Source organism: Thunnus thynnus, chromosome 23 (genome assembly GCF_963924715.1).
Source record: "Thunnus thynnus chromosome 23, fThuThy2.1, whole genome shotgun sequence".
NCBI lineage: Eukaryota > Metazoa > Chordata > Actinopteri > Scombriformes > Scombridae > Thunnus > Thunnus thynnus.
In genome coordinates this window covers 18149703-18169373 of record NC_089539.1, presented here as the reverse complement: position 1 = coordinate 18169373, position 19671 = coordinate 18149703, and the positions used below count along the sequence as shown (strand labels likewise).

The 19671-nt window shown below is 42.2% G+C and overlaps 1 protein-coding gene across 5 annotated transcripts in view; it reads left to right on the top strand.

Annotated features, from left to right (window-relative positions):
* magi2a (membrane associated guanylate kinase, WW and PDZ domain containing 2a) overlaps positions 1-19671 on the top strand; it is a 236932-nt gene that overhangs the window by 150645 nt on the left and 66616 nt on the right. For all 5 annotated transcript variants that reach the window (XM_067582371.1, XM_067582373.1, XM_067582374.1 and 2 more), the window contains exons 3-6: positions 896-1015; positions 8826-9041; positions 11584-11794; positions 14617-14696. In XM_067582371.1, the coding sequence (XP_067438472.1) occupies positions 896-1015; positions 8826-9041; positions 11584-11794; positions 14617-14696 (627 nt within the window). The remainder of the gene's footprint in view (positions 1-895; positions 1016-8825; positions 9042-11583; positions 11795-14616; positions 14697-19671) is intronic.

The following is a 19671-nucleotide window of genomic DNA, read 5'->3' as shown; positions in this document are numbered from 1 at the left end:
CTGTATCCGCACAGCAGAAACTTCCACGGGCATTTTTCCAACCTCGTGTAGTAATACAGGAGGGATGTCAGTTAGCCTTTTAAAGATAAATCACCTCACACCACCTACCAGCAGTGATCACTGGCACAGTGGTTCCCCCCGCTAACTTTAAAACACACCGATGGATACTTTATATGCCGTAGTGAGGGTCTAACAAGTGTGCTTTACAGCCTCCTCTTTTAGTGTGAACAACCCTCGCTCAGATTTGAAAAACCTATTCAGCACCTCCGGGGTTGAGTGCCTGCGTGTTATCACAGCCGGGATCAGTTTTAACAAGTCTAATTAGCGCAAGGTGATGAGAAAGTGTTTAGGAAGTCGTTTGTACCTCAATTTAACGCCATAAACACTTCGACACACATAGTTTCAGCGACTTGAGGAGTGATGGTTGCCGTATCAGCTGAGCTCGACTTTAAAACGCCGCTATTAAAGGGCTAAATATTTCCATCAGTCCTGCGTTGCAGTCAGCTGGCAGAACTGCGGCGCCTTGTCAGGGAGTCCTCGACATGCTGTCAGCTCCATGCAAATTGACGTGATTTCTCCTCTTGGTGTCCAAATTGCATCACTTAGCTCCTGAAATGGTACCTAGCCACTCCTCCCCCCAGAAAGCACACTGCTCAAGTATTCAGTCCAAGCAGTGCAAGAAGGGAAAGGACAAAAAGGAATAAAGAGGGCACTTAATGAATAGAGCTGGGTCAGGGTTGATGTGTTTCAGCTCTGGTACGTTCTGATCTTTTTTTGACAAAAGACTCACTCTCACTTAAAGTCTTCTCTCATTCATGCAGTTGTGAGGCGTTCGCAGTTTTCAGCGGCTCTTAACTGTGCCTTCTCTCCTTCTCTCCTCGCTTATCTCCTGTAGGCACAACCAGGCAGCCCAAGGAAGGAGAGGTCCCGGGGGTGGATTATAATTTCGTGACCGTTGACCGGTTTATGGAATTGGAGAAAAGTGGAGCCTTGCTAGAGAGCGGAACATATGAAGGTAAGGATTTAGTTGAGTCATGCTTAACAATGCATGTGATTGCGGTCATTCCTCTTTTGTGATATTTCTTTTCTTTTTTTTTTTTGGGTGGAATTTATGCTTCGATGTGGCATTTTTCTCTGACAGGCGGTTTGAATGAATGCTCATCACTCCCCATCCATACACCCCTCACACACGCACACACACACATATAAGCTTCCATCCATCCATCTTTTGGCTTTGTGGAGACAAGAGTGTCATCACTCATGAAGGACACCTCTGTAAATTCTGAATGAAGCCACTGCACATGCACACACACACACACACACACACACATATCCATGCAGTACCTTCATGTTGACTCTCTCTTGGCTCAGTCCTTGAGCCTGAGCTGCTGCAGCTCTTCAGTTGCCTAATCAAAACAAACAGACACTCTCTATCCTCTCTCTCCTGTGGTCAGACGGGCCCGAGGCTTGGATTTTAAACCACTCGAAAAAACGCAGCCCCTGGTCTGCCTGGCCACCTCTTAACTCTCCGGGGACCCCTGCCATTATATAGATAACACATAGCAGCTAACTTTCTCCTCTTTCTCTCCCACCTGACTCCAGCCTCTGTCGTTCCTGCCACCACTGCAGGAAAAGAAGGGGGGGGAAAAAGGGAAAGTGCAGATGGCCAATTTAACGGTCGGTTGCCAGGAGCAATGTTAGATCCTTCCCGCGATGGGAGCCGTGCATCACTTTCCGAGGGCGCCTTCCACAGGGGGGGACAGAGACAGAGTTTCTTCTGCATGGTCGCTTGGCCATCATTCAGCGTTTTATATATTTTAATAATTTAATGGCCGTATTACATGTGGAAGAAAGGGAGAAGGGTAAAATTTAAATGGGAGGCTCCGGTGAGGATCAGCCGGCTGTTAGAGCGGCAGAAAGGTTTTTGAGCAGTTGTTACAAAGAACAGGAAGCTCTCGGGCTCAGTTCCTGCTACAAGTGTCCTTGAGAGAGACTCTGAACTACTGGCCTCTCATTGTGATTCACTCTTGTGGTTAAGCAAATGCCTGAAATAAATTGGAAAACATAAATTGAGTCACAAAGACAGAGTAAGAGCTCTGAAAGTATTTTTTCTCACTCTAAATTCTCATTCATAAGCGTTCTTTTAATGAATCACAGGAGCCTGAGGGATGATTTAGCGATGTAGATTTGTGTTATGGCCATCAGTTTTAATTATATCATCTTTATGTCTGAGAAATCGTGTTTTTTTTTTTTTTCCACCAGTATGTGGTGGCTTTAAATCTCTCATCTCAGCCTGGATGGTGCTGGTGGTGGTGTTCTTTCTTAGGGAGATTGCTTGAACTCTCGCACATTGGGAAAACGGAAAAATAATCAATCGTCCGACTCTCTTCGATCTGTGTGAAGCTGTGTGAGCGCTAAAGGAAGTAAAGCTATAGTGAGCTTAAAGGGGACGTATCATGCACATTTCCAGGTCTGTATTTTTATTCTGGGGCTCTACTGGAATATCATGATTTACAGTTCAAAAAATTCATTATTTATCTTTATGCAGCCCCTCAGTTCAGTATCTGAAAACAAACAGTAGTGGTAAGATTTTACTTCTTTTTTTTCATTCTTTACTTGAATTGGAAACTTCTCAAATACAACTGTATATGATCGAGCCCGAATCCGATCCAAAATATGCGAGTGGACAACGTGGACAACTGATAGGGCAGTCTTAGCAACGAAAGCTACGGAGTGGACGGCCATTTGTGGGCATGCAGAAGCAATCTTGACATCATCACGAGGATGAATTAGAGTGTGTAAAGCAGGCTGAAGCCCTGCCTTTCAACTTGCAGGGAGCATTTTACATTTGTTCACCTCAAGTTTTGGACCATGTTTAACATCACAATAGTACAAAAATAACAGAAAATCACAAAAAGCACGATATGTCCCCTCTAAGAGTTTCTGTTGACCAGTTTCACAGCCCTGCTAGGAAACCAAGGGACTAAAACTAGCAGAAATGAAACATATTCACGAAACAGTTGGAGGCACAAAGCTGAGCTGAGACCAATTCACAACTCTCCATTTTTGCAATCAGCACACAAAAACACGGCACCACAGCTGCTGAAATTATTTGACGTCGACCCAAAATCCTAAAGTGAATCATCAGGTTTCTACTAAGCGTAATCTTAAACTTCAGCTCAGTGTTAGCGCTTCACGCCACAGAATTGAAATCTGTGATTTGGTTGTTTGGGAGAAAATTGCACCTTTTAAGGCAGCTTTTTTTTTTATCAAAGAAAACAGTTATTTTCTAACAAAGGTGCTCTTTTGTACTGAGTTCATCCAAGTCCATCTGCCCAATATTGTCTGTAGAGCACTACCAATCAATCAGGCTGATATTCACTCATATCATATTTTGATATCTGTGTAGATGTTGGCTGATAAGTAACAAGAAATTCAGAGGAAAAGGAGATGCCTCGCTCAGTACACATCTTGGTCACAATGCTTTAATATCCAAATTTAAGGTGTCCTTATCAAAAAAAGTTTGCTAATTGTTATGTACTTATTAGAACAAATGAATATCAGCCAATATATCTTTCAATTAGTAAAAATCTATATTGGCATCAGCTTCAAATCTGTCAGTCTGGCTCTTATTGTTTATGCCAGAACCACCTTGAGCCTAGAATCCAAAAATAATTTTATTAGTACTACTTTGATACTCTAGTGGTGATTTTAATCGAGCTTTTCGCTAATTTGTTTATCCTCATGTGTTTCTTCATCAAGATAAGTTTTATCAGCATGTAGGTGGAAGTCTAGACTAAAATCAGTAAGCCTGTCAGATGTGAGAGAGCGATTCTGCCACTTACTCAGACTTCAAAGTCCAGAGTTCCTGTGATGCCGCGGGGTTGTTTGAGTTCACACATAGAGCGCACCGTTCCCTTCTCTTCTCAGAGGCAAAACTCTTCAGCTCCTTAAGGCTCCAGGATTTGTGTCTTTGGGTTCGGGGGTTCTAATCCTGACAGTCCCCCATAATCTTTTTACAGCTACTCTCCTCCATTTTTCATTGCAGCCTTCATGTTTTTCCAGAATGTGAGCTTGATGTTTCAATAGGTCTTTCCAAAGCAGAGGGAGACACCATCTGATGTGTGTTTTTTTTTTTAAATCTCTTTGGCTATTCTTCCTGTTCTCCTAACTGTCTGTAGTCAGTGTCGGGAGTTTGTGCTCAAATTAGCAGTAGAATAATCTCTGTGGATATTCACACATATTGTCTTCTCATGTCTATTTTTTCTGCCAGGGACACATGAGCAGAGGAGATACTGTAGCTGCTAGATGGTAGACTAATAGAAAACCTATGTAGAAGTGCTGAAGACCTTCTCTGGAAACTTCTGTGAAGTCATTGAGCCATTGAGGCAAATATCAGCCGATCTTATATATATATATGATAAAACCTTTCTACTCTTGTGGGAAAACCTTCTCAAAAGTCACAAACAAACTCTCGCACACTGTCTAATTTGCAACGACACATTTATTTGCAATGTTTCGGTGCTAGACCTTCATCAGGCAAATGGTTTGTGACGGTGCCCCAAAGGCTAAACTGTATTCTCAAAAAGGTATATTCCTAAATATTGCAGGTTACATTTATAAATGAACCTGTAGGGATACATTTACATAGGGATCAATCAGCATCAATAAATAAATAGAACCCTTAATAATATATACAAATACATAATAAATCCAGCAAGGCCTCACAAAATTCCAATGGGCAAACACTACATCAATTTATACATATGATAAGTAACAATAATCACATTCACCTCTTTTGATTATTACAGCCACTTGTTGCGAATACAGCAACGAGTGGACCCAAGTGCAGCATGCCGAGGCAGAGAAGAAGTTTAACAAGGTTTATTGCAAAAACTTAGATTTGTGGATATGAATGGAGGTCAGGTGGTGGGTTGGAGAGGCAGGAGAGCACTGGGGGCTGACGGCAGGCTGAGTGAACCTGTGTGTGGCTCGAGATGTGGAGAGTGGGCAGGCAGACAGGTGCTTGGAGGGGAGCAGGTAGACAGAGGGCTGGATAGTGAGTGTCGCTGTCGAGGAGTCTTGGCAGGCGGGAAGGCAGGCAGATGACTGCTGAACGGAGCAAGCTGGCTGGCACACAAGGAGGAGTTCTGGAGCGCACGGAGACACACGGTTAGAACAGCAAAAAAAAAATATTTAAAGAGCAAAAAGCACACTGGAAAGTTGGACTGAGCATCTACCTACCAATACGGGTGACAGAACAATCTGGCGAAGACTGGAAGGAGAGCCGGGGTAGATATACTGTCAAATTGATGAGGTAATGATGTGCAGGTGTGCCAGTCTGCAGGTTGAGGTAGTAGTCACATCCACGGACACACAAGAATACACACGAACACAGACAGAGACAGACAGGGGGAAAACAGAAACAGGGAGAAAACACCCCTATTTAAGATGGCTTCTCATTGTCACAAACCATTTTCCTGATGAAGGTCTAGCACCGAAACGTCACAAATAAACGTATCATTGCGAGTTAGACGGTGTGTGAGTGTTTGTTTGCAACTTTTGATCCATTCGTCCCTCCCCTACATACCTAACTCATGAAATAGATGTGGGTCTCAAAAATGTCATATTTTCAGAGGTTAGAAGTATTCCGTCACGGTGGTTTTAAAAATGTTTTAGAAGCCCGATTGTCATGGACTTTCCTCGACCCACACAGGAAACTGCAACTTTTTCGATTTGAAGTTCAGTTCACCCCTAAAGAAACAATTTGCCAATTACCCCCATGCAGATAGAGTCGGTTTTATTTGCTCAGGTTTCTGGAACATCCACTGCTCAGATTTTGCTGCCGCCGCCACCGCCGCCACCGCCGCAGTACAGAGGATGTGAATGAAATATTGTTTGTTCTGGTCAAAGCATGGAAAATGACATTTAAAAAGCTCAACACTTAAATGTCTTTCCAGAAACAAACTCCCAGTGACTCTGCATAATCCCCAGACTTAACTTTTCAGCGCTCTGCTACCTTCGGAATAAAATAGTTCTTTAAAAAAAAATCTTGACGGTAAAGTAAAAAAAAAAAAAAAAATCGAAATCCCTAAACATGAAGTTATGAGATTTTCACAATGAGTGATTGAGTCTGTCAGGGGCACTGGGCTGCTGCCAGCAGACAAACCGAAGGATGGTAAAGTGCAAAATCAACATAGTAGACTGGAAGGGTCTGTTGAGTCAGAGCCAAGTGAAAAACTGCAGTTCCCAGAGGTGGGTAGTTGGCCAGACATCGAAACTGGGGGAGAGAGAGAGAGAAAGAGAGAGAGAGAGAGAGAGAGAGAGATTTGATTATTATTCAGTCCAACTTTCTGTCCATTCAGAAAGGCGCAGTCCTATGCCAGGGAAATCCATGCACGGTCTGATAAGTGATTGATGTGCAGAGGAGAAGACGGAGGAACCTGGCAACAACAAATATCCCTCTGAAAGGTTGAAATTGGTTCATGATGAGGTGTGTGTTCATTGGCAGATATTCGTTGCCTTGTGCAGATCTGCAAGTTCAAGTTTATTGTCATTTAATCAGTCATTGAAATGCACCAGCCTTGGCTCTCTCAGCCCTTAAAACTATATATAATTAAGAAACAAATTTTAAAAAAACAAAACAATAAGTAAGAAATCCCACAAATAATAAATCACTGAGAGTTATGTAAGTGCTTACTGTTCACTAATCTTACCGCCTGGGGGTAAAAACTGTCTTTGAGGCGGCAGCTCTGAGCTCTGAAGCTCTGTAGGCGTTCTCCTGAGGGAAGGAATGAGAACAGACCATGTGCCGGGTGGCTGCTGTCCTCCATAAAACTTAAGGCCTTCCTTCTGCAAAAAGAGGTGTAAATGTCCTGAATCTGTGGTAGTGATGTATGGTTTTTGAAGCCGTTTTTACTGTCCTCCTCAATTGTTTGTGGTCTTGTTCAGTCAGTAAGTCTCTGGTAAGGACGTTGACCAGGGTTTTTGTGGACGTTCCATATTTTTTAAGGCATCGTATAGTCTCTGTTGTGCCTTCTTAACGACACCAGGAGACCAGGAGATGGATTCTGAGATCTGAATGCCTAAGAATCTGAACTTATTCACAATTTCAACAGGGACATTGTTGATGTAAATTGGTTTTGGACTTCCTAAAATCAACACTTATCTCCTTTGTTTTCCCGACATCTAGTGAGAGGTTGTTGTCTTGACACCATATGGATAGACCTCCTTCCTATAGGCGTCCTCATTGTTGTCATTTATCAGTCCAATCACTGTGGTGTCAGCTGCACATTTCACAATGCTGTTATTGTAATATTTGGCAACACAGTCATGTGTGAACAGACTGTAGAGTGAGGGACTATGGCTACAGCCCTGCAGTGCTCCTGTGTTGAGAACTGTGGTAGATGAGTAGCTGGTATCTACTTTCACCGTCTGAGGTCAGAAAGTCATATAACCAATTACAGATGGAATTACAAAGACCAAGGTCCTTTAGCTTTAACACCAATTTAGATGGTACAATGGTATTAAATGCAGATCTATAGTCAATAAACAACATTCTGACATAGGCATTTTTACCTTTAAGATGTTTGAACACAGTATGCAGAGCCAGTGATCTTCCACAGATCTATTTGAATGATAAGCAAACTTTAGCGTATCAAGTTTGGTGGGAATGTTAAGATTTCATCAGATCAGGTTAAATCAACAGGTCTGTAGTCATTAAGACAGGATACAGGTGTTTTTTTGGGGGTACAGGCACAATAAGGGTTTTCTTAAAGCATGTAGGAACCACACAGAGCGACAATGTCAGGTTAAAAATATCCATAAAAACATACAATAGCTGACTAGAGCAGGTTTTAAGGACAGGAGACGGGATACCATCTGGGCCCGGCAGCTTTGCGTGCTTTCACAGATTTAAAAACCTTACTCACGTCAGCCTCTATCACTTGATGTGTTGCCTTGTTGAGCGAGTGTTCAACAAGGCTCTGTGCATTGTCTGGTGGCCCCCAGTCAGATCTTGGAGTGGCTGTGATGTTGTAAGACATGGTGTGATGTTGAGCCCCTGGCTAGTGCGTTCATGGATCAGATGGCTCAGACGTGAAGCAACATGTCGAGTGGCAGAACACCTCATCTTCCCTGTGGATGGTGTCGCGGTGTCACGGACCTCTTTCACTCCTCTCATCCTTACTTTCATATCTCTGTAGGTATCCTTGCTGTGTTTTCGCTCTCTCGTCTCTTGCTCTGACATGCTCTCTCTGTCTCTTTGAATTTAACATGATGCTCCATATTTAACTGGTAATTTTAACCACGTTCACCATCTTAGTTTAGCCTGTTAGTCTTATCTTTTTGCTCTTTAGAACTAAAGTGAGTAAAGTGATATTTTGTTAAGAGGTTTTACGGCCTGATGGTGATGCTGGATGACAAATCAGGGAATCCTCTAGAGAATATCTGTAGCAAATGTCACAGCAATCCACTAGTTGGTTGTCAAGATATTTGCTCGAAACAAAAGATGTGAACCTCATGGTGGCACAAGAGGAAATGTCAGGGGATCACCAAAGTCATTACGATTCATCCTCCCAGCACCATGAATGTTTGTACTAAATTTTGTGCCAATCCATCCAGTACATGCTATTTAACTGATAAACTGAAAACTTTGACCTGCTGGTGGAGCTTGAGACAAATCACCAAAGTCATTAGGGTTCCAACCCATCCGATAGTTGTTGAGATACGTCAGTCAGGACCTACTGATGGATGGCTAACACTACCTACATATACAAATGACTTTTGTCTAAATCTCTCCCTATACTTCCTCCTTTCTGTTCCAGATAACTTTTACGGCACCCCCAAGCCTCCAGCCGAGCCCAGCGCTCTGCTGCTAAATGTAACTGACCAGCTGCTGCCGGGCGCCAGACCCAGCTCAGAGGGCAAGAGGAAGCGTAACAAGTCGGTCAGCAACATGGAGAAAGCCAGCATCGACCCCCCTGAGGAGGAGGAGGAGGAGAGACCCATCGTCAACGGCAACGGTGTTGCTGTCACCCCAGGTCAGCCCCCGACAACGACCTCCACACACTCAGAGGTCGAGGTCGCCTACACCAGAAGCCCCGTCATGACAGCTAGGTTTAAGGTCATGAACCGGGTCAGGCTGATCTGCACAAGTTTATGGTCTTGTTTTGCAACAGGCTCCTCTAAAGCAGTTGCCTAGCAACAGAGACAGTAACAGACTGCTTTTACATGGGGGTTTTTTTGGAAGATTATTTTATGGCAGATTATCACTTTTAATTGGTTACACAAATATCCCTATATGCGATTTAATGATGATACGTTATCTGTAAATTATATTCCACTCTCACAGTCGCTGATTACCTCTGCAGACCAAACAGTTTATGATGTTTATGATAAGCAGTAGTGCTGTTGCTCCCTAGAATTTGATATCATTCATTAGGTATCATTATGGAGCACAGTCTCAGCACAGATAGCTAGAGGGTATACACATACATCGCTCTCCAGTTCAACAGCAGCCTGCGGGCACTTTCAAATTCAACAAAGACATTTTTATTAAGTGTTTTCTCTTGGTTGTGAATCAGCCCTGTTGTTATCCATTAACCATTGTTATCCTCTCTGTAAAATCCTGAAAGTAAGCAGAATTGACATTTAACATGGCGAACAGCAAGGCCAAAGCTCTTGTTCTTGTTCTTATTCATAAAACAATAAAGACATTTCTTTGTACAGATGTTTATTTTGCCATCAATAACAACATTCAGAACAAGGTGTTGGATAAGACGCATCTGAATGTGCACGCACACACATTCTTACACACACAGAACCCCTTTTGAATGCATCTCATGATCACATGAATAGATGATCATAAAAGAGGCATTATGAGTTTGAGTTTTGTGATTCCAAATCCAAAACCATGCTTCGGTCCTGTGACTTTCTAAGCTGGTGTTATGGCCGCAGGACAGCCAAGTCTTTCACAGCGGGGCATCAGTCAGAACTGCACAAAGAGTTTGGACAGTGATCCCAATCATTGTCTGCAGTTACTTGCTGCATTATTACTTTTTTTTTTTTTTTAAATATACATGCAACCTTTAAGAAACTGTTGAAGCTGGGTTTGGTAAAAGGATGAGATTTTGGTTTTCCTACCGCAAGGAGCTCAAACAAGGTAGGATTCTTTACTTGATAAGAGAAATACATATGTGAAGACATTTCTTAGATATCGTACCCTTTACAATCATAATAATGATAATAAAACTTGATTTATATGACACTTTTCTTATTATACAAAGTGCTTTATAGGATAAGTAAAACACAATAAAGAGACAATTAATGAGTTTTAAATTAAGAAGGAAACAAAAACAAGATGTAAGTCTAAAAATACATAAAATAACAGGTTTAGATGAATATGTGATAATAATACAGCTTTATTTACAGTGTTCACAGAGTGTTTAAATGGTGATAAAAGACAAGATTAACTCATTTAAATGCAGGAAATTAGATATTATATGTTATACCATAAATGTAAACAGACCACAAAAGACTCATTAAGATGAATAAGACAAAAGTTATTAAAATGCTCAGCAAAACTTACATAAAATTACATATAAGACAATGTTTTTGCACAGGTACAGGGCAGGTTATTCCAAAAGCTCAATCTCAATTAAGGATCGATTAGCAAGGCTTTATTAAGGGATTTCAGGTACTGGCTCATAAGTGGTTTAAAATTTGTTACTAAATGCATCTAGGAAAAATCCTGGTGTGCAGTTTGTATCTACAATTTACTCTAAATAACGCGGACAACACTGACTGTGCCTCTGTGAGCTGAAAAGACAATCTAGAGGCCAGAAGCTGTTTTAACTGATTCCGATCGGCCGCGTTGAGATGCTCAATAACTTGAGGCTCTGGGCTGAGCAATGAGCCATGTTGGATGTTAAAGCGGGCTGCTGCGCTCAGCTCAGGAGGAGTTTTGTCTCCGTAGATGGACAGAGTGTGGGCTGACCAGGAGAGCTGAAGGGGAATCAATAGAGCACAGCAGGCTCTGTGATCTAAGCAGATAGCTACTTCGCTCTTTCCCTCTCATAGATTATCTCTCAATCCCCTGCTCTCATTTGTCCCCCTCTCCACTTCCCTCTGCCAGCTCTCCTCTGGGAAGAGCACAACACTTTGCCATCTCTTTATACCATACACCACCGTTTCTCTCTCTCTCTTTCTAACACATTCACACACTGCCACAACTCAAACTAGGGCATCACAGCCGGTTTTCTCTCTCAATCTCTATTGTCTCCTCTGCTTTCTTCATCTTTCTGTCTTGTAAACCTCAATCATTCCCTCTCTTCCACTTCACCTCCTCGCTCCTTTCCATCCCCAGAGCCACCGCTTCCTCTCACCTTTTTCTAATCATTCTTTCCTTTTTTTTTTCCCCTACCTCCACCCTAACCCTGACACTCAATCAATCTCCGTCTCCCAGCCTCCTACGTCTCTTTCTCCTCGCTTCGCATCCCTTGTCGTTCGCTCTTCTCATCCCTCTCTCCTTCCCCCGAGCGATAAAGTCGTGTCTGACTCATCTTTGCCCTGTTGTCACCTCAGAGTCGAGTGAACATGAGGACAAGAGCACAGACGCGTCGGGGGACATCGCTCCACAGAGTAACCCAGCAGAGGCTCCCACCGAGGTGCCCAAAGATGAGGGACAGTCCCTGAAGATGACCATACCCAAACCAGAGGAGAACGACGAGCTAGGGCCACTGCCAGACAACTGGGAGATGGCGTACACTGAGAAAGGAGAAGTCTACTTCATAGAGTAAGTCTCATGGATACTGTGTCATACTACATATCATGGTCAGATTGAATCTGGATATGTCATATTTCATAAAACTTAAGAAAGAATGCTGAAATACAAGATGTCTCCTTCTTGTTTGTGCACTGGATGCTTCAAGTTTCCACATCACACTTGTATAAGCTGCATACTGGACCAGGATCAGCTCCCAGAATAGTTGTGATGTCACAAATCCTGCATGTAGGCCCGCCCCTTTAACTCAGATTTCAGTGAGCACGGAGAAACTTTCCATCTTCAGCAGATGAATGTGAGAACAAACTCTGCACAAGCATCAATCTGCACAGTGAAAATCAATCATCCAACTGTAGGAACAAGAAGAAAAACATATTTTTGAGCGGAGGGGGACTTTAATATACAATTTAAGTTTAGTGCAGCTTTAAAGTGAAAAAAACAACAACTTCAGAGTGATGCATAGTAACAATTTAACTATAAATCCATCTTTGATTTTTACACGATTTTTACAAACCATTTAGCTCTTTAACAACTGCTCTCAGGTTCAAAATAATTTGGAACAAAAAGTTACATTAACGTAAAAGTTATACTCAAAATCTGTTGCAAAAGAACCCAGAACGACCCCCCCATGCATGTTCACTTCCGTGCAGCCCAAAGAAGAATATTGGTAACATCTAAATTTACTTCTGTGTATTTTTTTCTGTACACACAGAAACACACACAGAGGCCATAATTGATGCTTGATGTTTTAATGAGTTTTAGAGGTCCCCAGAAATACCTTGATACACAGAGGTCTGTTATATAAGCTCTGAAGTTGAATTCATGGGAGTTGTTAGCTTTTTACAGCTCCAGTAGAGTCGTGGAGGTGAGTCTTCAGTTCATCGAAATAATGAAGCTGCTGTGTGTGTGTGTGGTTTTTTTTTATCTCACTGGTATTGAGGGAATCGTATGTGCATGCATGTGGACGTGTGTTCAAGTATAGCATCGGCTAATATGGCTGTAACAGGCAATTATTTAGCTACTGTTTCACAAAAGGTTTCATTGCATCAGTATATCATCTCAGTCGTAAGGCTAAATTTCTTCCACAGCAGCGTCTGAGTCCCAGTACGCCTGAACGCATCATAAACCGCTAGAAGCTGCACAGCAACACCAGACTCAGAAACAAGACAGCAACGATACAGTTGTCATGCAGCCAGGCACATGTTGCCTCTTCATGTCTGTTTGCCACAGAGGCAGACTTTTAATTCCCCTCACTGCAGACAACTTGCCATATGTCTCCTCCCCCAAACAGAGAAACCTCATGCTCCCACATCCATCAAGCACATTACACAACTAATGCAGTTAGCCCACTGAATTTGTAGCTTCAAGTTTTTTTGTTGTTGTTTTTTTTTTTTTTTCTTTTTTTTTTTTTTATCTAAGTGTGAGTGATGTGGTGCCAAAGTGATAGCAGTTGCCAAGAGGATGCCTCGCCTTTGATTGGCCTCCATACAAGATGAATTCGTTTACCTACAGCCTTTGAAGTGAGGCAGCTGTTGGAGAAGGCGGTGGCGGAGAGAAGGAAAAGTGAAGGGATAGTGATTAAAAATAGTGAAGACTGAAAAAGGATAAGACAGAGGACAAAAAAAAAAGAGGGAGTAGTAGTAGATATTTATACTTTAAATATAAAATGAAAACAGAAAAGAGAGGGGCGCATGGAAAAGAATCAAAAGCAGAGCAAAAAGAGACTTTACCTCACCGTGAACTGCGTTTTATTTAGCTCTGTATTTGGTGTAGATCTCAATCTTCCGCTTTTATCTAGGATAGTAGAACTGTCTCTATCTTTTTGCTCCATATTCTATTTTTAGCCATGCTAGCAGCGCGGCTCTAGGGATAGCAATGTCGGGCAGTCGGTCCACCGCTCGGTCCTGACTGACTGAAATATCTCTGAAACTATGAGATGGATTGGCACAAAATTTGTTTAGACATTCATAGTCACCAAGATGTTGTATCTCAATGACTTTTTGAGGTCCCTTGACTTTTCATCTAGTGCTAGCATGAAGTTCACACTTGTGGTTTTGAGTAAAATGTCTCAGCAACTGTTAGATGGATTGCAATGAAATTTGAGGCGATTGTGTATCAGTGTCGTGTTCTCGGCTTGTTCTTCTGCCCCCAGGTGGCCAAAAAATAAACACTGCAGCTTTAACATTTGTTTATTTATATATTTAGTACATCTTTTCCCATAATATACCAAATTTCTAAAGATACAGAGAGGCCACGTTAGCCTCTTTACTGCATCCTCTTCTTCTTCTCACCTCGTTTACATACTGTAAACACTTTATACAGTACTCCTCCCCCTCTTTACCGTTGTTCTGTCATAGTGGAGGAAATCCATTGTGGCTCCAGAACTTCAGACAAGCGGCAGAGATGCATCAAGTTTCCCTGGCACTTCATCATATCTGATCTACATCCAGCTCTCTGCCTAAGGCTGTGGATGAGTCTGCCAAGCCCACAGCTGTTCCCCACCATCACTCCCTCAGTCACCCCTCTATCATTTTCTTCCCCTCCTCTTGCCTGCTAACGCGAGACAGTAAGCAAATTAAAAGTATTGATTGCCATTTTGTTAACCAAAAGCTTTTTTTTTTCTCCTCCAGTTTTCTCTCGTCACCTTTTTTTTTCGGAGGCAGCCACACAAGGGAGTCTCATCTTTCCTGTCTGAAATGATTCTCCGGCTGAATTAAGAATCCACCAACCTCCTTCTCTCTTTCTGCCAAGTCTCCTGTCGCTCGCCATCTATCACACTCCCTCTCACTCTCTCTCTCTCTCTCTCTCTCTCTCTCTCTGTCGTCTCTTCACAGCCACAACACCAAGACAACATCGTGGCTGGACCCGAGGCTAGCCAAGAAGGCAAAGCCGCCCGAGGAATGCAAAGAGGATGGTGAGTGCTGCGTCTCAATCTTCTATTTTTCCTCCCCGTCTGATTTTTCTTTGCTCCTCTCGTTCATTAATATTAATTACACAAGTTGCCCTCAGCATTCATTTTATACGATTTCAGTATCGCCTGTTGATCGGGTGAGACGCACGGTGAAACGGTTTCGTTCGAGACTTCGGTTCTGTTGAAGTGTTCTGTGTACTGGCGAAGGATTTTTTTGTCTTTTAGGAGTTGTGTGGTGACATTGTTGATGTGTGTGAGTCAAACCCGCTCGCTGTGGATAGGAAGCCCCGTGATTTGTGTGTTCAAAGCACAGGTCCTTAGAGACTGGAGGTTACAAAGACTTCTTTATTCTCCACTGAGAGAGATGTGGAGTGTCCTTCACCCGCCCACACACGCATATACACACACACACACACACACACACACGACAATCACACACCAAAGAGAAAAGAGAAGGATGAATGTCAATGCAGCGAGCGTTTGTAGGACGAGCATACATATATCTATTTCAACCTCAACCCTCCCTCCCTCCTTCAACATTCGTCTTTTCTTTATGTGCACGACCAAGAAGAGATTTATCGCCTGAGTTATAGACAGGGAGGTAGTGGAGCTGAGTAGAAGGACTGGAGTTGGAGATGGACAGAGACAACAAATGAGGAATGACAGTTGCTTTTTGGAGTGTGTGTCTCTGCGTGTGTGTGTGTGTGTGTGTTTTTTCGTATATGTTCAGGGCGATGGAGAGTGTTTGCGTGTAAACTCCTGGTGAATGCATAACCACAAGGATAGAGTTTCTCTAAAAATACATTCGGCACTCAGACACACACACACACACACACACACACACACACACACAGATGCAAACAGAGACACAGGCTATCAAGTGCAGTCCTGGGTCAAACTGTGTTTTCAAATCACTCTTAGCGTTTGCTTTAACTTGCCTTGTTTTCCACTTGTGTGGGAACTTCGGACAGTGTGGTGAGTAGGGATGCAGCGAATTATTGTTTTTATTATTGATTGATCTTTCAGTTACATATTTGATGAACTGTTTAGTCTATAAAATGTGGCAAAATAATTAAAACGTCCATCACAAGTTCCTAAAGTCAGAGGTGATGCCTTCAAACTGCTTATTTTGTCCAACCAACTGTTGAAAACTCAAAAATACTCCATTCCCAGTTAGTCTGGTCCTCCACTTTCCTCCTCTTTGTCCTCCACTTTGGTCCAGACTGATTTTCTCCACAACTATTGGATGGATTGCCATGAAATTGGGTAGAGACATTCATTGTTCCAGACGATGAATCCTAAGGACTTTGGTGACTTTTCTGTTTGCGCCACCACAAGGTTGACATTTGTGGTTTTGAGTGAAATGTCTCTGCAACTATTGGATGGATTGCCATGAAATTCGGTACAGACATTCATGTTCCTCTTGAACAAGATGACCAAATACCTGCAAAACAAATGACATTCCCCTCAGCATCAGCTGTACTTTGTGTTTTCTGCTAATTAGCAAATGTTAGCATGCTAGCACGCTAAACTAAGATGGTGAACGTGGTAAATTGTGAACATGTTAGTAGTGCTGACAGTAAACTGAATATCTGACTGTTTGTCAGGACAAAACAAGACATTTGGTCTATGAGAAGCAGTGAAACAACTTAACGATTAATTGAGAAAATAATCAACAGACAGTGAAAATATTCGTTAGTTGCAGTCCTGCGTGTTAGCATGCTGATGTCAAGTGAGGCCTAATTGCAGCCTCACATAGCTGCTAGCATGGCTGTAGACTCTTAACCTTGTTGTTTGTTAAATGACAAATTGTTGTAGATTAATGTTCTGTAAACTGACAAGTCAATTAACTGACTAATCATTGGTTAGTACCGGAAAGTTCAGTAGTTTTAGCAGGAAATTCAAGAACAGCTTACTGGATCATGTCTGAACTGCCAGGATTCCTGCACCCATTAGCTATTCTGAGCTGGATAAAACAAATGTTAACAGGTATTTGCAGATTCTGTTTGACTCTAGTAAGATGGAGTGCAAGAGGGAGAAATGGTAGCTGGTCTGAAAACATTTGCACTGTGTGTGGTGGCATTAAACACGGGGACTGCTTCCTGTTTACACATTTTATCCTTCCAACAGAATTACCATCTCGATCTCGCATTTCACTCAAAAGACCTCCCGTGTAGTCGCCGAAACTCCCCTTCCCCCCCTCAATCTTAAGACATTAAAGGGAGGAAGCTCTTGAAGATGATGAAATGTCGCAACATCAGTGAGGAATTAGCCAAAATGTGATTGCGCTTTTATCTTCAGCTCTTCCAATCCTATTTTCCACCGAGGGTGTTCCACAGGAGAAGATGTGCTGATGGTTGTGAGGATTGTTATTGATCTTGTTGGGCGATTCATCCAGTTAGGCCCAGCTGAAGGGATCATGGTTCAACGAAGTGGCTGCAGGTCTGTAAGGGGGAAGACACACATTATGTTTGTCAGCCCAGTGGTTCTAGTTAGTTCTGATTTGAGTGTAACGATGGATTGGACCAAGCTGAACTAAGTCCATTATGGTCTTGGTGTTCGAGGATTCAAATCGTTGCCTTTTAACCCAGTTGCTGCCAGTTGTTCAATTTAAGCATTTTTGTTCCATCTCTTTGCTTTTTTTGCACAAATTGGAACATAAATGAACAAAACAAACCTCTATCTAGACAAAAAATCCACGCATATCTGTGGAAATAGTCATTATTAACGGTCTGTCTAGTCTTTGTAGGTTTCAATAACTTAAAGTCGATCTCTATCTTAAGGGCTCTGTGAAAACAGCCAATATAAGAGGTGTGTGTTGTGTGCTCCAACCGTCCACAGCCTAGTGGCACCAGCCACCCCTGAGAGCTGAGCTCAGTAAGGGAGAGAAAAGCTGCCTCTGTAAATTTGGTATTGATTGGTGGAAAAGGTAAGTGTGTGTGTGTATGTGTGTGTGTATGTATGTGTGTGTGTTTGGAGCTGAGCCATGCCCTGATAAGCGCTAACAGGATCACAGGGTGGAGTCTGTGAGCTGTGACAGGACAACAGGAGCCAGAGCTGAAGTATTAACTGGTGGCTTTGAGTATGGAAGGAAACACACACACACACATGCACAGTAAAGGCCAGATGTTGAAGAAGCATTTAGACCCTTTACTTAAGTAAAAATGGCAGCACTACAACGTGAAAATATTCCATTACAAGTTCTCTGTTTTATTACAATTTCAGGTCTCATTTTCGTAGCTGTTACCGTTATTTTTATCAGTTAATTGCCGAGAGCTGAGAGCTCGCTGAGATCACGTAATGAAGACCGGTGGGACGAGAAACGAGAGGTCAGATGATCAGACAGGTTGTAAACAAGCCGACAGTTTATTCAGATTTTCTACTTAACTACTTTAAACCTCGACTTCCATGTTTACTTGCTAGCAGTCTTCTTCATCGCCTTTGTTGTTGTGATTCTTGGCATGTAACCGCCACTAACTGTCAATTAGTGGAATAGCGTTCAACCATTGGCGGGAACGTGTATCATATCGCTCGCATCCTCGTGCAAACAAAAATGATACAAAAAAAACCAGTTATACCACTCATAAAAACACTGCATGAATGTTTTCTTTCTCTTACATTTGTTCTTGCCTGAAGCAATAAAAGGGAAATGAGAAAATCCTACTTGGAATTCAACAAACTCTCTTAACTGACTGAACATGTTGTAAATCACTTGTTTCAGCCTGATGAATGCTACCTTTTTCACGAGGAGGTGCGTTCATGAGATGTGATATTTAGCATAATCCACGCCTCAAAAATCACCATATAAGGCTCCATGTTCCACTGTTTCATTTAGTTTCATTAACAAAAAGTTCCCAAAGAGTAAAAACACCACGCAACTTCAAGTCCTGCTTTGAGAAATCAGAAAACAAACACATAACAAATTTTAGGAGTGACAGTAGGAGACCCCGAAGCAATTGGAAAATATGTGAATCCAGCTGACGTGTCATCAGAGCAGCTCTTTGCTGTGACAGAAATAAAGAGGGACACTTAGTTAGACGCTTTCGAAAGCAAAGCGCTTCCATGATGAGAGGCGGTCAAGTGACGTGAAAATCACAGAGATTTTAGAGGATAATATTATAGTCTACAGGTGTCAGCTGCAACACAATATGTTTCTGGACAGAGAGAAGTTTCCTAGCAACTACTAAAATGAAAATATGGTTAACAGAATTTGTTTGTTATTGGAAAAACAAACAAGAGTTTGTCCCAAGTGAAGAAAGGCAGAGATGATCTGATTAATGCCACAAATGTTCTTAAATCACTCCTACGTGCATTTTAAGAACAAATTTGTTCATACGAGTGCTTCTTGCATGAGGCTCATCGCTTCATATCATTACTAGTGGTCAAAAACTTCACAGGATGACTTTAACTAACCAGCAATCTCACAGCAGCAAGTACAGAAAGTGGAAGCTGAACCAGGAAGTTGGTCTATAAAAGCATAACTGTTAAAAATAATGGCCAAAACAGACAAAAATAACACCTAAGCTGTAATAAACTGGAATTTTTCTGATGTATTAAGCTGCATTTCATGCTGTAGTTGGTCAATCTGGAGCTAATTTTACTTACTTTATATACTATTGGCTGGTTTAATCCAGAGTCCAGAGTTAAAACAGACATAGAAAAGCATAAAAAGGAAATACTCAAGTACCTCAGAACTGTACTTGAGTAACTGTTTTCTACCGCTGGCAAAGACAACTTGTTCTCACTTATGTTTAAAGCCGGGTTGCAACACATACAACCAGATTCTGTCAAAATATGCAGGGAAATGTGTGTTCGGTTTAGCGCGTTCATTCCTACATGTTCAAAGGGACGTCGGCACGGAGTGAAGACAGAGCAGTTGACATCACAGGCGCCTTGTAGTTACATAACTCACTCCATATTTCTGTCTCTCTCTCTGCCTCCATCTTTCTCACCTCCTCTCTATAACTCTGTATCCATC